Source organism: Thamnophis elegans, chromosome 17 (genome assembly GCF_009769535.1).
Source record: "Thamnophis elegans isolate rThaEle1 chromosome 17, rThaEle1.pri, whole genome shotgun sequence".
Lineage (NCBI taxonomy): Eukaryota > Metazoa > Chordata > Lepidosauria > Squamata > Colubridae > Thamnophis > Thamnophis elegans.
In genome coordinates this window covers 4,854,993-4,870,375 of record NC_045557.1, presented here as the reverse complement: position 1 = coordinate 4,870,375, position 15,383 = coordinate 4,854,993, and the positions used below count along the sequence as shown (strand labels likewise).

General features: G+C 50.2%; 1 protein-coding gene across 1 annotated transcript; it reads left to right on the top strand.

The window, feature by feature from the left end:
- The first annotated feature begins 3,624 nt into the window (after positions 1–3,624).
- UBE2Q1 (ubiquitin conjugating enzyme E2 Q1) lies at positions 3,625–13,142 on the top strand. Its single transcript, XM_032234279.1, has 13 exons — positions 3,625–3,843; positions 5,467–5,571; positions 5,679–5,783; positions 6,391–6,441; positions 8,022–8,162; positions 8,543–8,627; positions 8,738–8,798; positions 9,397–9,487; positions 9,585–9,643; positions 10,289–10,337; positions 10,440–10,535; positions 11,478–11,544; positions 12,792–13,142. The coding sequence occupies exons 1-13, from the start codon at positions 3,625–3,627 to the stop codon at positions 12,821–12,823; spliced, it is 1,161 nt and encodes a 386-aa protein (XP_032090170.1). The 3' UTR covers positions 12,824–13,142.
- The last annotated feature ends 2,241 nt before the right edge of the window (positions 13,143–15,383 follow it).

Sequence of the window (15,383 nt, the reverse complement as noted above, 5' to 3'; positions counted from 1 at the left end):
GTTCTCACTGTCAGGAAATTTCTCCTCAGTTCTAAGTTGCTTCTCCCCTTGATTAGTTTCCACCCATTGCTTCTTGTCCTCTGCCCTCAGGTGCTTTGGAGAACAGCTTGACTCCCTCTTCTTTGGGGCAACCCCTGAGATATATTGGAAGACTGCTATCATAGTCCTTCTTTTCACTAAACTAGACACACCCAGTTCCTGCAACCGTTCTTCGTACGCTTTAGCTTCCAGTGCCCTCATCCTCTTTGTCTCCCACTTCGGGGTCTTTTTGTGTGGGTCAGAGTGGGGCGGAAATTCTGACTTGGGGTCTGCTTCAGCCTCCTGGTGCTTTGGGCGAAGGCTGGAGGGAAGTACCGCTGAAAATACTTTTCTTTCTTTCTTTCTTTCTTTCTTTCTTTCTTTCTTTCTTTCTTTCTTTCTTTTCTTTCTTTCTCTTTTCCCCTCATACCACACCACCGGCAGACAACAAAACACAATTCATCTTAAAAGCATTTTGAGGCTCGCTATGGAGAGATGGAAGCTGCTAAAGGGGAAATGCCATTTACAGCGTTTCCTTGAAAGAGTGCAGTGTGTAAAATTGAAGCCGATGGGCGGAATTAACCTTGGGGGGTTTCAGGCATTGGGAAGTTGTTTTTTTCTTTTTGTTTTTCAAGATTTGTTTATTTGAGCCTTCTCAAATACAGAAAGTGGCTCTCGGTGACCAAACAGCGGTCAAATCAATTGCAATTAAACAATTGCAGCTTGCCACCGAATTTGTGGACGCTCCGTCACTGGAGGTTTTTAAGAAGAGACTAGGCAGGCACTGATCTGAAATAGTATAAGTTCTCCTGCTTGAGCAGGGGGTTGGACTAGAAGACCTCCAAGGTCCCTTCCAACTCCGTTATTCTAATTCTAATTCAAATCAAATAGATCTCCTCTAGGACTGACCGGTTGGATGGCCTTGCAGTCCAAGGGACTCAATGCAGGAATCTTCTCCAACACCAGAGTTCAAAGGCCTCCATTCTTTGGCACTCAGCCTTCCTTGTGGTCCAACCTTCACAGCCATCCATTGCAAGTAGGAAAACCATAGTCTTGACTAGACGGACTTTTGATTGGCAGGGTGATGTCTCTCCTTTTTAGGATGCTGTCTAAATTTGCCATCGCTTTCCTCCCCAGGAGCAAGCTTCTTTTAATTCCTTGGCTGCCGTCCCCATCTGCGGCGATCTTGGAGCCCAGGAAAATAAAATCTGTCCCTACCTCCATTTCTTCACTGCCTCTGTACTTTCTTACAAAAGTAGGCCATTTATGTTCAATTCAAACTTTAGGCTTTTAACACTTTTCCTCCTTTTATGGACTTGAATCAGAGAAGCGGGCTCGGAAATGGCTAAGAGTTGCTAAGAACTCGTCAGATGAATGCTTACGAACTCGAAAAGCCCAAAGTGGGGATGGCTTGATGGGTTTGAAGATTTTTAAAACCCCGGGGTGGGGTGGGTCTAAAGGGTTAGCACCCCCCCCCACAAAGCTGTCACCAGCAGCTGTTGCAATGCATTGAGTCCAGATGTTGAAAAAGCCAGTGGTGGTAATTTTCTCCCTCTTTTTTTAAAGTTACACGAGTGATTCAAAACTTTTAAGTTTTTTCAGTACGTATAAATATTAAATACACAAACAGTGTGGCATCTGGGTGTCATTCATTTTGGTACCAGAGATTAACAATTTTGATAGCCTCAATTACACTCATCATACTTCACATCATTATAATAACATTGTACATATAATGCAACCATCTTTCAACTTCTGGTCCTTTCATCTACCTACTAATTGCAACATATATAGTGTATGTTACAAGGGACACGGTGGCTCAGGGGGCTAAGATGCTGAGCTTGTTGATCAGAAAGGTCGGCAGTTTGGCGGTTCGAATCCCTAGCACCACATAATGGAGGGAGCTCCCGTGACTTGTCCCAGCTTCTGCCAACCTAGCAGTTCGAAAGCATGTAAGAAAATGCAAGTAGAAAAATAGGGACCACCTTTGGTGGGAAGGGAACAGCGTTCCATGTGGCTTTGAGTCATGTGAGCATTGAGTCATGCCAGCCACATGACCACGGAGACATCTGGTTGGTAGCTCAACAGCTCAAGTCCTAACCAAGTTTTAAGGTAACGTTGGAGGATATAAACTGTTCCAAGTAGGGTGGATTTTTGTAGTTGTTTATTATTATTATTATTATTATTATTATTATTATTATTATTATCGCATTGTATCACAGCGGCCAGTTGTTTCGCCGGATTTGGCATTGATTACTAGTCGGGCCCCACCCAGGGGCCTAGGACGTCGTAACGTATTTTCGTAAAATGCGTGCAGATCCAAGCAGTGCGGCTTTTTGCATTTGACTGATGGTGATTTTGTCAATTTTTAACTGTTTTAAATGTAATTCCAGTGCTTTTGGTATAGCACCCAGTGTGCCAATTACCACTGGAATTACCACTGCTGGTTTGTGCCATAGTCGTTGAATTTTGACTTTTAAGTCCTGGTATTTTGCAATTTTTCATGTTCCTTCTCGTCGACCCTGCTATCACCTGGTATTGCGATGAATATGATTGTTATCTTATTTTTCTCAACCAGTGTGATGTCTGTGATTAATATTATTATTATTATACAATTGTATCACAGCGGCCAGTTGTTTCGCCGGATTTGGCATTGGTTACTAGTCGGGCCCCACCCAGGGGGTTCTTGTTGTTGTTGTTGTTGTTGTTATTATTATTATTGCTGTTATTATGTTGTTATTATTATCATTATTATTACATTATCATTATTGTTTTTGTTGTTATATTATTACATTGTTGTTTTATTATTATTATGTTATTATTGTTATTATAATATTATTATTATGTTATGCGTTGTGTTATGTTAAGATGCTGGTTTTGCATATTTGAATTTTTAAAGAATGAGAATTCCCGGTTGCATCCTACAATCCGTCAAACATCCGCTGCAAATTATTTGGGTCCTCCACCACCCATTCCCCCCCCCCCCAGTCTTAATCTATAAGATATGCATAAATCCTGTGCCCAGTCAACACAATGTCTCATCTCAGACCAATTATGCATTTTAAAAAAAAATCTATAAATATTTCAGGAGTTCATGAGATATAAAGCAACTGATCGCTGCTCCAAGATGAACAAATCCAGCTATTCCGCCCACATCCGGCAGGGGCCGCTGATAACACGGCGCGGCCTTTCTTTCCCCGCGGATAGCCGCTCTCGGTGGTTGCCCGTCGCCGGACCCGCTCTACATTCCCGACGTTGCGAGGCTTTAAGACGGGCGCCTCTATGGTCCCAAGATGGCGCCCGCTTTTCCGGGACAGGGCCGGAAGTGTTGGTTTCCATGCCGACGGAGGCCGCGTAGTGAGAGAGAGAGCGAGAGAGAGAGAGGCCTAGTCGGGCCTACTCCCCTCAATCTGTCTCCATCCGGAGCTCCGCCTCTTCCTCCTCCTCCTCCCGCCTCCGGTTCGGGCTGCTGCGCGCGCCGCCCGGGTGTGGGCGCGGCGTGCGGCGTGGCGTCACTTCCGGCTGCGGGCCCTTCCCGGCCGCCATCTTGCGGTGTGGGGGGACGCGGGGGGCCCCGGCGGCGGCGGCGGGCCGCTCGATGGGACGATGCAGCGCGCGGGGCCGGGCGGGGCGGGGCCTGGCGGGACGGGCGGGGCGGGGCCAGGGCGCGCGCTGCTGAGGCGGGAGCTGCGGCTGCTCGAGTCCATCTTCCACCGCGGCCACGAGCGCTTCCGCATCGCCCGCGCCTGCCCGGACGAGCTGGGCTGCGAGTTCCTGCCCGGGCCGGCCGGGGGAGGGCCGGTCCGTATCCATGGCAACATCACGGTGAGGAGGGAGGGGGGGCTGTGGGCGGGGCTTCGTCCCCCGGGAGGGAGGGGCTTCGGCGGAGGACTCCAGGCCCCATCGTCCCCGGCCGAGGAAGGTCCCTCCCCTCCCTTGGACTATAGGTCCCATCACACCATTCCCTCCCTCCCCTCCCTTGGACTATAGGTCCCATCCCATCATTCCCTCCTCCCTTGGACTACAGATCCCATCACACCATTCCCTCCCTCCCCTCCCTTGGACTATAGGTCCCATCACACCATTCCCTCCCCTCCCCTCCCTTGGACTATAGGTCCCATCCCATCATTCCCTCCTCCCTTGGACTACAGATCCCATCACACCATTCCCTCCCTCCCCTCCCTTGGACTATAGGTCCCATCATACCATTCCCTCCCCTCCCCTCCCTTGGACTATAGGTCCCATCCCATTATTCCCTCCTCCCTTGGACTACAGAGCCCATCACACCATTCCCTCCCTCCCCTCCCTTGGACTACAGATCCCATCACACCATTCCCTCCCCTCCCCTCCCTTGGACTATAGGTCCCATCCCATTATTCCCTCCTCCCTTGGACTACAGAGCCCATCACACCATTCCCTCCCTCCCCTCCCTTGGACTATAGGTCCCATCACACCATTCCCTCCTCCCTTGGACTACAGATCCCATCACACCATTCCCTCCCCTCCCCTCCCTTGGACTATAGGTCCCATCCCATTATTCCCTCCTCCCTTGGACTACAGAGCCCATCACACCATTCCCTCCCTCCCCTCCCTTGGACTATAGGTCCCATCACACCATTCCCTCCCCTCCCCTCCCTTGGACTGTAGGTCCCATCCCATCAGCCCTTCCTCTCGGACTACACTTCCTGTCCCATCATCCCCACCCTCTCATGTCTTGGACTACAGGTCCCATGACAGTATCCCTTCCCTTCCCCTCTTGGACTACACTTCCCAGCCGAGTATTTCCTCCTCCTCCTCGAACTACACCTCCCAAGAGTCCAGCATCCCTTCCCTTCCCTCCTTTGGACTACAGCTCCCATGCCAGTATCCCTTCTCTCTTGGACTACCCCTCCCATCTTGAAAACCCCTCCCCTTTGTCCCTTAGACTACACTTCCCATGCCTGCATCCTTTCCCCTCGTACTCCACCTCCCCTCCCTCCAATTACACCTCCCATCTCAGTATTTGCCGCTGCCCCTCCCTCCCTCCGTCCCTCCCTCCTCAGGAACCACAGATCCCATCCCGCCATCCCTTCCTCCCTTGTACTATATCTCCCATCTCGAAATCCCCTCCCAAGGATTACAACACCCATCCCGGCATCCCTCCTCTCTCGGACTCTACCTCCTGTCCTAGCATCCCTTCCCATCCTCGTTCGGACTACAGATCCCATGCCAGTATCCCTCCTCTTCTCTCTTGGACTACCCCTCCCATCTTGAAACCCCCTCCCTTTTGCCCCTTGGACTACACTTCCCATACCTCCATTCCTCCCCCCTCCCTCTCCCTTCAATTACACCCCCCCACCATCCTAGTATCCCTTCTGCAGCCCCCATCTCCCCATCCCAAGCATCCTCTTCCTCCTGCCCTCCCCCCCCCTTGGCCTGGGACCTCATTTTCCTCCCCCCCCCCCCCAGGAGGCCTATCCGGCGGTGCCCCCCATCTGGTCGGTGGAATCCGACGACCCCAATCTGGCTGCGGTCTTGGAGCGGCTGGCCGACGTAAAGAAGGGCAGCACGTTGGTAAGCGAGCAAGGGGGTGGCATTTGGGGGTGGGGGGCATAAGTCTGGCTGGGAAAGGGGGAGGGTCTTCGCTGGCCTTAACCCCCTCCGTCTACCCCCTCCGGCAGCTCCTGCAGCACCTGAAACGCATCATTTCTGACCTCTGCAAACTCTATAACCTTCCTCAGCATCCAGATGTGGAGATGCTGGACCAGCCCTTACCTGCTGAACAGGTGAGTCTTCCCCCCCCCATCCCCAAAGCCTCCCCCCTCTTCCCCCCCTGAGCTGGGAAGGGTCTTTGGCTCAGGATTTCAGCCATTCATCTCCGCAGCACACAGAGATAGTCCTCGATTCGTTTAGCGACCGTCCAAAGTCACAACAGCACTGGGAAAAATTGACTTGTTTTTCACGCTTAACGACGGTTAGAGCCATCCCCGTGATACTTGGCAGCCGGCTCGTATTTACGGCGGCTGCTGTGCCCCCGGGGTCACGTTGATCCCCTTTAGCGACTTCCCGACAAGCAGCCGGATTTGCTTAACGGCCCCCGTCGTTTTAACTGCAGCGATCCCCTTAACGACCATGGCGAGAAAAGTTGCACAATGGGACCCCCCCCAAAAAATTTCTCTTTTAACGGTCTCGCTTAGCGATGGGAATGTCGGGCCGTAAGTCGGAGGACGGCCCGGCCGATCGTCCCGTGGGGGGCCTTGAATTGGCAGGGAGATCCTGGCGGCTGAGCTTGAATCCATGGATCCCGTTGGGAGACCAATTTTCAAGAGATCTGCCGGAATGGGGATCCCTTCCTCCAGTTGCAGCTCTGAAATCTTTTCCATTTCTCCGTAGAGTACGCAGGAAGAGGTGTCCTCGGAAGAGGAAGATGAGGAAATGCCCGAGGTATCCGCTCCGTTTATGACCTTCACCCCCCCCCTCCGAGATTCAAGGGTTTCCCCCAAATTTATCTCTATTTTATTTCTGTGTCTATTAAACCTATTAGCCACCCATCGTATGTGCGTGTGCGTGTGTGTGCCTATGTGTTTATGGTTATATATTATTGTCTTTTTGAGAGCAGACCCAAGAATTTCATTTGTTATTGTGTGCCAAAGTGTTTGCAGGAAAGAAAAGTGTCAATCAAGGTTAATTTATCCTCTATCTCTCTATCTATATCTATCTGTCTGCTGGGTGTATGTGTGTATCTATCTCTATATCTCATATTTGTCTGCCTGTCTATATCATTCTGTCTATATCTATTTTCTCTAGCATTATTTCCTAATCTATATCTGTCTCATCTATCTAACTCTTCTCTCTCTGTCTGTCTGTCTGTCTATCTATCTATCTATCTATCTATCTATCTATCTATCTATCTATCATCTATCTATCTATCTATCTATGTATCTACCTATCTATCTATCTAATCATCATTATATCTATCATCTCTATATCTATCATCTATCCATCTCTCTCTGTGTGTATCTACCTACCTATCGTATCTTTCTATCACCTACCTATCTGTCTGTCTATCTATCTAGCTACATAACCTAGCTATATCATGTCTGTCTGTCTGCCTGTCTGTCTATCTATCTATCTAATCATTATATCTTATCATCTCTATATCTATCATCTAGCTATCCATCTCTGTGTGGGTGTATCTACCTACCTATCGTATCTTTCTATCATCTACCTATCTGTCTATCTAGCTACATAACCTAGCTATATCATGTCTGTCTGTCTATCTATATCTATCTATCTAATCATCATATCTATCATCTCTATATCTATCATCTAGCTATCCATCTCTGTGTGTGTATCTACCTACCTATCATATCTAGCTATCTATCATCCATCCATCCATCCATCCATCCATCCATCCATCCATCCATCCATCCATCCATCCATCCATCTATCTATCTATCTATCTATCTATCTATCTATCTATCTATCTACATAACCTATCTATATCATCTGTCTATCCATCCTCTATCATTCTTTCCTAATCTATATCTATCTGTCTATCTAGACTGTATCTATCTCTGTCTTCTGTCTGTGTCTCTTATCTATCTATCTTCCAGTTATCTCTATCAATCAACCTTTCCCCCCAGAAAATAAGACCTACCTGGGAAATAAATCCTAACGTGATTTTTAAGGATGCTCGTAATATGAGCCCTACCCCCATAATAAGCCCTAGTTCAGGTTGCCAGCCAGATGGATGCATTCAGTACCATGTTTCCCCCAAAACAAGGCCTGAATGGGGAAAAAAGCCTCTTTTGGAGCAAAAATTAATATCAGACCCAGTCTTATTTTCAGGGAAACGCCGTCTGTCTGCCTATCATCTTGCCCCAGGGGTGACTGAGGGAGGGGAGGCTTGCAATGTTAAAAACCCTGCCTACTTTGAGCCAATCCTCCCACTGGAAGGGCTGACTCCCACCCTCCCTTTTCTCTCTCTCTCTCTCTCTTTCCCCTCCCGTCCTCGCACCCAGGACACGGAGGAGCTGGACCACTACGAAATGAAGGAGGAAGAGCCGGTGGAAGGGAAGAAGGCGGAGGACGACGGGATCGGCAAGGAGAACTTGGCTATTCTTGAGAAAATCAAAAAGAATCAGAGGCAAGATTACTTAAATGTACGTGTCGCCTTGGGGGGGGGGGGGCGGGGGGGAGATCAGTGGGGGGGGGACATTAAGGGGAAGGAGGGAGGGAGTAGGCAGGACTCAATCTTGGGCATTCTGACGCTTCCCTGTTGTACTGTGGGTAGTCCTTGGCTTATGACCATTAGTTTAGTGTCTGATCCAGCAACCCTGGAAATGACTTGTCCTCCTGCTTAACGACTGGCCCTTGGAGGCCACGAAATGACCTCAGGGACCACCACGCCCACAAGTCTCCCTCCCTGCTCCTTCCTTGAACTGCCACTTTGGGGGGGCACTAAATGACCTCTGGGAGCATCCTTCCAATCGACCCCACGGGGATGATCCACAGCCCGCTCCTCTTTCTCCCCCCCTCTCAGGGAGCAGTGTCTGGCTCTGTGCAGGCCACTGACCGGCTGATGAAGGAACTCAGGGACATTTACCGATCGGCAAGTTTCAAAGGCGGTGAGTATCGGGGGAGCAGAGAGGAGGGGAGGGGGACTCCCTCGCTTTGGGGGGGAAGAGGGCGTCTTCGGCCTGCCCCTTAAGCTCTCTTTCCTTGGCCCCCTCCCCAGGAAACTATGCAGTTGAACTCATGAACGACAGCCTCTACGACTGGAATGTGAAACTCCTGAAGTAAGTTCCTTATCTCGCTTCGTTTGTTCGCTCTATATGCCCATCCGTTGCCGGGTGAAAGCAACTCTGGGAGGCTCCTTACCGAGCGATAAATCCGCGGCAACCCTGAAAATAAGAGAGAACAAACACTGGTTGTCCTCGACGTACAATGGTCCATTTAGTGACTGTTCCTGAAAATGGACATTAAGTAGAGACCGCCGGAAGTCCTTGACTTACAATGATCCATTTAGTGACTGTTTGAAGCTATAACGGCATTGAAAAAAAGGGACATGTCCTTTTTTTTCACACGTAACGACAGTGGCAGCGTCCCTCATGATCCAAAATCAGACAGCTGGCAGCTGGCTCGTGTCTTATGACGATTGCGGCGTCCCCATGATCCCCTCTCGCGACCGCCTTGACGAACAAAATCAGTGGGGAAGGCAGGCTCGGTTAACAACCGGGGTGACTAATTTAACAGCTGCAGCCATTCACTTAGTCACCACCTGGCGAGAAAGGTCATAAAGTGGGACAAAAACTCACTCCACGACTGTCTCACTTAGCAACTGAAGCAATTAGCAATTCCGGACTCCTTCCGTTCAACCGTTTTTCTCCCCCCCAGAGTGGATGAGGATAGCGCCTTGCACAGTGACCTTCAGATCCTGAAAGAGAAAGAAGGGGTGGATTTCATTCTCCTCAACTTCACGTTTAAGGTCAGTCCGGACGGACAGATGGACGGATGGAGGGTGCGAAGGGAAGCGGCACCCCTTCTTGCTAAGTTCACCCCCACCCCCGCCCTTCTCTTTGCAGGATAACTTCCCCTTCGACCCCCCCTTCGTACGAGTGGTGTCGCCTGTGCTCTCTGGAGGGTGAGTCTCTCCCGTTGACCTCCTGTCACCGGGAGGCTGGGAGTTCTAGTCCTGCCTGTCGGCGTGAAAAACCAGCTGAGTAATTTCGGGCCAGGTCCTCTCCCAGCCCAGCCCCCTTCCCAGGGTTGTTCGTTCAGAGAAGAGGAAGATTAAGTACGTTGAATGACTTAGGGAGGCGAGGTGGCGCATTGGTTAGGCTGCAGTACTGCAGGCCACTTCAGCTGACTGTTATCTGCAGTTCGGCGGTTCAAATCTCACCGGCTCAAGGTTGACTCAGCCTTCCATCCTTCCGAGGTGGGTGAAATGAGGACCCAGACTGTGGGGGCGATATGCTGACTCTGTAAACCGCTTAGAGAGGGCTGAAAGCCCTATGAAGCGGTATATAAGTCTAACTGCTATTATTAAAAATATCCAGGCGGGGGATAAATGCAAATAAATGAATAATTCAAAGGCGTTTCGTCTCCAGTCTTGTGCCTATAAAAGCAGGCTGGGAATCATAGATCGTTTTCTTTAATCGTTAAATCCGCTGGGTTCTTTTTAAATTGGGAACCATGGATTTATCTTTCTCTTTTTCTCTTTCTTTCTTTCTCTCTCTCTCTCTCTCTCTCTCTCTCTCTCTCTCTTTCTTTCTCTCTCTCTCTCCAGGTACGTCTTGGGTGGAGGAGCCATCTGCATGGAGCTTCTGACCAAGCAGGTGAGCAAGGCAGGGGGGCGTCCAGGCCTCTGGTGGAGGTCCCGGGAGGTCGGCTTCTGCCCCTGACCAGGACGGACTAACCCCGACCTTTCCCCTCCGCAGGGCTGGAGCAGCGCCTACTCCGTGGAATCTGTCATCATGCAGATCAGCGCCACCCTAGTGAAAGGCAAAGCCAGGGTCCAGTTTGGGGCAAACAAGGTAAGGGATGATGGGGAGGCCTCCTTCCTTCCTCCCTCCTCCTTTCCTTCCTTCCTTCCTTTTCAAACTTCTTCCTTCCTTCCCTCCATACCCTCCTGCCTGCCTTCCTTTCCTCCTGCTTCCTTCTCTCCCTCCCTCTTTCCTTTTCAAACTTCTTCCTTCCCTCCCTCCACTCCCTCCTTCCTTCCTTCCCTCCACACCCTCCTGCCTGCCTTCACAAGTTTCTTCCTTCCTTCCCTCCATACCCTCCTGCCTGCCTTCCCTTCCTCCTGCTTCCTTCTCTCCCTCCCTCCTTCCTTTTCAAACTTCTTCCTTCCTTCCCTCCATACCCTCCTGCCTGCCTTCCCTTCCTCCTGCTTCCTTCTCTCCCTCCTTCCTTCCTTTTCAAACTTCTTCCTTCCTTCCTTCCCTCCCTCCTTCCTTCCTTTTCAAACTTCTTCCTTCCTTCCCTCCATACCCTCCTGCCTGCCTTCCTTTCCTTCTCTCCCTCCCTCCTTCCTTTTCGAACTTCTTCCTTCCTTCCCTCCGTACCCTCCTGCCTGCCTTCCCCTCCTCCTGCCTTCCTTCTCTCCCTCCTTCCTTCCTTTTCAAACTTCTTCCTTCCTTCCCTCCCTCCCTTTTTCCTTTTCAAACTTCTTCCTTCCCTCCCTCCACACCCTCCTTCCTTCCCTCCACACCCTCCTGCCTGCCTTCACAAGTTTCTTCCTTCCTTCCCTCCCTCCATACCCTCCTGCCTGCCTTCCCTTCCTCCTGCTTCCTTCTCTCCCTCCTTCCTTCCTTTTCAAACTTCTTCCTTCTCGCCCTCCACACCCTACCGCCTGCCTTCCTCTCCTTCCATCCATACCCTCCTTCCTTCCTTCCCTCCACACCCTTCTGTCTGCCTTCTCTTCCTCCTGCCTTCCTTCTCTCCCCCGAAAAACTCTCCCTTCTCTTCCCCCGCAGAACCAGTACAGCTTGACAAGAGCCCAGCAGTCCTACAAATCCCTCGTCCAGATCCACGAGAAGAACGGTAAGGCCCAGCTCCACAACTGTCACGGGGACGGTCGTACACCGAGGACCACATGTATCCCCCCCAAAACCCACCCCTTAGTCAGAAATTTCCTGACAGTGAGAATAATTAATCAGTGGCACAACTTGACTCCAGAAGTTGTGAATACTCCAACACCGGAGGTTTTTAAGAAGAGGTCGGATAGCCATTTGTCTGAAGTGCTGTAGGGTTTCCTGCCTGAGCAGGGGGCTGGACTAGAAGACCTCCAAGGATCCCTTCCAACTCTTATTCTATTCTATACTATTCTATATCTCCAAGGTCTCTTCCAGCCCTGTGATTCTGTGATCTTGGGCAGAGGTTGGACTAGAAGACCTCCAAGGTCCCTTCCAACTCTGTTATTCTGGTTTCCTTCTTTCCTTCCTCCTTTTCCTTCCTTCCTTCCTTCCTTCCTTCCTTCCCTCTTTCCTTCCTTCCTTCCTTCTTTCCTTCCTGAGCAGGGGGTTGGTCTAGAAGGCCTCCAAGGTCCCTTCCAACTCTGTTATTCTGGTTTCCTTCCTTCCTTCCTTCCTCTTTTTCCTTCCTTCCTTCCTTCCTTCCTTCCTCTTTTTCCTTCCTTCCTTCCTTCATTCATTCATTCATTCATTCTTTCAGTTTTTAAAGAAGTGGACAACCATTTGTCTGAAGTGGTGTAGGGTTTCCTGACCAAGCGGGATTGGACTAGAAGATCTCCCAGGGTCCCTTCCAACTCTGCTTATTCTATCCTATCCTATTCTATATCTCCAAGGTCTCTTCCAGCCCTGTGATTCTGTGATCTGGAGCAGAGGTTGGACTAGAAGACCTCCAAGGCCCCTTCCAACTCTGTTATTCTGTCTTCTGAGCCAGGGGTTGGACTAGAAGACCTCCAAGGTCCCTTCCAACTCTGTTATTCTGGTTTCCTTCCTTCCTTCCTTCCTTCCTTCCTTCAGTTTTTAAAGAAGTGACTGGACAATTTTTTTCTGAAACGGTATAGGGTTTCCTGACCAAGCAGGGGGTTGGACTAGAAGACCTCCAAGGTCTCTTCCAACCCCACAAGGGTTGGACTAGATTCACTAGAATACCTCTACGTTCCCTTGCAGCCCCGGGACTCTATGATCGTGGGCAAGGGGGGGGGGGTGTTGGGGTTGGACTAGAAGGCCTCCCGGGCTCCCTTCCAACTGTGCTTATTCTATCTCCGGCCACCTCGGCCTTTTTCCTAAAGCCCTCTTTTCTTTCGCTCCCTCCTTTCCCAGGCTGGTACACGCCCCCCAAGGAAGACGGCTAGCCACGGTGCCCGACGGAACCGGATTCCTCCTCCTCCTCCTCCTCCTTCGCACCCCATCCCGCTCCGGACCCCCCTCCTCCTCGCTGGACGCTGCTGCGCAAGGACATTTTCCCCCCCCCCTCCCTCGGACTCCTTCGCCAGCTCGGTGGCAGAGCTGCTCCGATCGCCCGTGGGGGGCGGGCTCCTTATAAACAATCGTCGTGAGCAGCCCCCCCCCCCATTCTTGGACCCTCGCTGGCCGGCGATCGGCTCCCCCCTCCTCCTCGCTCTTATTAAACAGGGGGGAGGGAAGAATGGAAAAAAAAAACACACACACACACAGACACGCAAACCCACACGCACCTAAAATGAAATATTTTTTCTCTTCTCTTTTCTTCTGCCCGGAAGCTTCTGCAGTTTTTCTGCTGTAGTTCTAAGAAAACACACCGGGGAAAAAAAAGAAAGAAATATGGGCCTCTTCCTTCCGCGCTGGATTTAATTTATTTTCTTATTTTCATGTATACCACTTTCTCCCCCTCCTCCTCTTCTCCTCCCCCTGCCTCCCCTTCCTTCCTTCCTTCCTTCCTTCCTTCCTTCCTTCCTTCCTTCCTTCCTTCCTTTCTTATTTTTCATTTCTTCTTTTTTTTGGTTACAGTGTATGATGGATGTCTATGGGGAAAAAACAAAAATATGTATCTTTGGAGAACAATTACATTTGTTAATTTCAAGGGGGTGGTCTGGCTGTCCCTCTGTCCGGGGGGGGGGAAGCGGGGTGAGGACGGCGGGTTGTGGGAGCGGCGTCGGCGTCACAGGAAAATAACCCGAGCGATAAATTTTTATCTTCCGCCAGTTTCTTGGCTGGCAAAATATTGCCCGAAATGTAAAAGCTTCCAATTTCAGCAGAGAACTCTCTATTTTGTGACTCTTGCCAAGGATTTTGTTTTTCCCCCTTCCCTGGGATGTTTTATGAGTGGTCCTCGCTTAAGGACGCCAAGAGAGCCTGGGATTTTGGAGGGTGGGCCGTTGCAGTCCTTAAGCAAGTGGTCCTCGCTTAAGGACCCCAAGAGAGCCTGGGATTTTGGAGGGTGGGCCGTTGCAGTCCTTAAGCAAGTGGTCCTCGCTTAAGGACCCCAAGAGAGCCTGGGATTTTGGAGGGTGAGCCGTTGCAGTCCTTAAGCAAGTGATCCTCACTTAAGGACGTCAAGAGAGCCTGGGATTTTGGAGGGTGAGCCGTTGCAGTCCTTAAGCAAGTGATCCTCGCTTAAGGACGCCAAGAGAGCCTGGGATTTTGGAGGGTGAGCCGTTGCAGTCCTTAAGCAAGTGGTCCTCGCTTAAGGACTCCAAGAGAGCCTGGGATTTTGGAGGGTGAGCCGTTGCAGTCCTTAAGCGGGACACACGGTGGCCCGACTTTTTATTTTGGGACTGTTTTTACCAGCGTCGTAAAGTGAGTCTTTTGAATGGTGCAGTGGCCTAGAGGCGGAGCTCTCGCCTCCCCGTCAAGAGGCTGTGAGTTCAAACCTAGGTAGTGGCAGATATTTCTCTACATGAGAATATATCTGCTGGACAAAACTCCGCTCTGGCGACACGAAAGGCATCCGGCCAGTAACACTGCTAGCTCCATTCCCTTGCCTGGACTCCACCCTGCAAGGGATTATGGGGTCGTTGAAAGACGGTGAGTAAGTGAACTGTTGCAAGTCGAGAACTAGTTGTCATTTTGCCGTTGTTAAACCATCGAGTTGTGAAGCAGATCGATTGACCTGAATAAGTGTGTTAAACTTGGCAAAAATAACACTCGCTTGGCTGGTTGTAAAATGCAATTGTGACCAGAGAGGGAACAATCGTAACTTCCAGGGCGGATTCTAAGTAACTTTTATTCTAGCGTGGAACCGTTGTGAAGCAGCCGGTCACTAAGTGAGAAATTCGTGCACGCCTTTCTCAAGATAACGGGAATTTAAATTGTCAGCGAGATACAAAAATTGAAAAGCTAAAAACGGGTCAAAATTATCCCGGGTTGCATTAGATTCCTCGCTTCAAATCCCCCATCCGAAAATCGGGTGCAGAAAAAGGAGACAAGGAGAATCTGGTGTGAGCTAGAAAATCCCCCTCAAAACAGACACATACACCGGTCTGTTTCAACCATCCACACAGGTGGTGTGATCCTATTTTCCCAGCCAAGAATTTGTGACTTCTCCATCCTGCCTCGCAGAAACGCTGGCGAAGAACTTTTGAGGCCAAAAAGGCAGAATAAATCCTGGCCAAATAAATTTTAAAAAAGCCCCATTAATCTGCGGCAGCCCCCAAGCGGGGCAGATCTGGGGGAATCTTTCCAGATTTAATCAACTTGTTTTTAAAAAGGATCCAGTTTTGTTGAGCCTTTCATCGTTTACACAAACGGCTCTTGTTCGGGGTGCGTACACCTGTTGATAAAATTTAATTCAAGAAGCAAAATAAAACAATAAACCCCTGAGCTACTTTCCCTGAGTCGAGGCTGGTCTTGAACTCTTGAGGACTAGAACCTTAACCCACCCACCCCCAAATCTAGCTCTTTCCTGAGAATGCAAAATACGACTTATTGATTCAT

Bases quoted from the DNA above. Each gene is read 5' to 3' on its own strand.
- UBE2Q1 (XM_032234279.1), top strand. From the start codon at position 3,625: ATGCAGCGCGCGGGGCCGGGCGGGGCGGGGCCTGGCGGGACGGGCGGG. The intron at 5,784-6,390 runs GTGAGTCTTCCC...ATTTCTCCGTAG, and splicing joins AGCCCTTACCTGCTGAACAG to AGTACGCAGGAAGAGGTGTC. The intron at 8,628-8,737 runs GTGAGTATCGGG...CCCCCTCCCCAG, and splicing joins ATCGGCAAGTTTCAAAGGCG to GAAACTATGCAGTTGAACTC.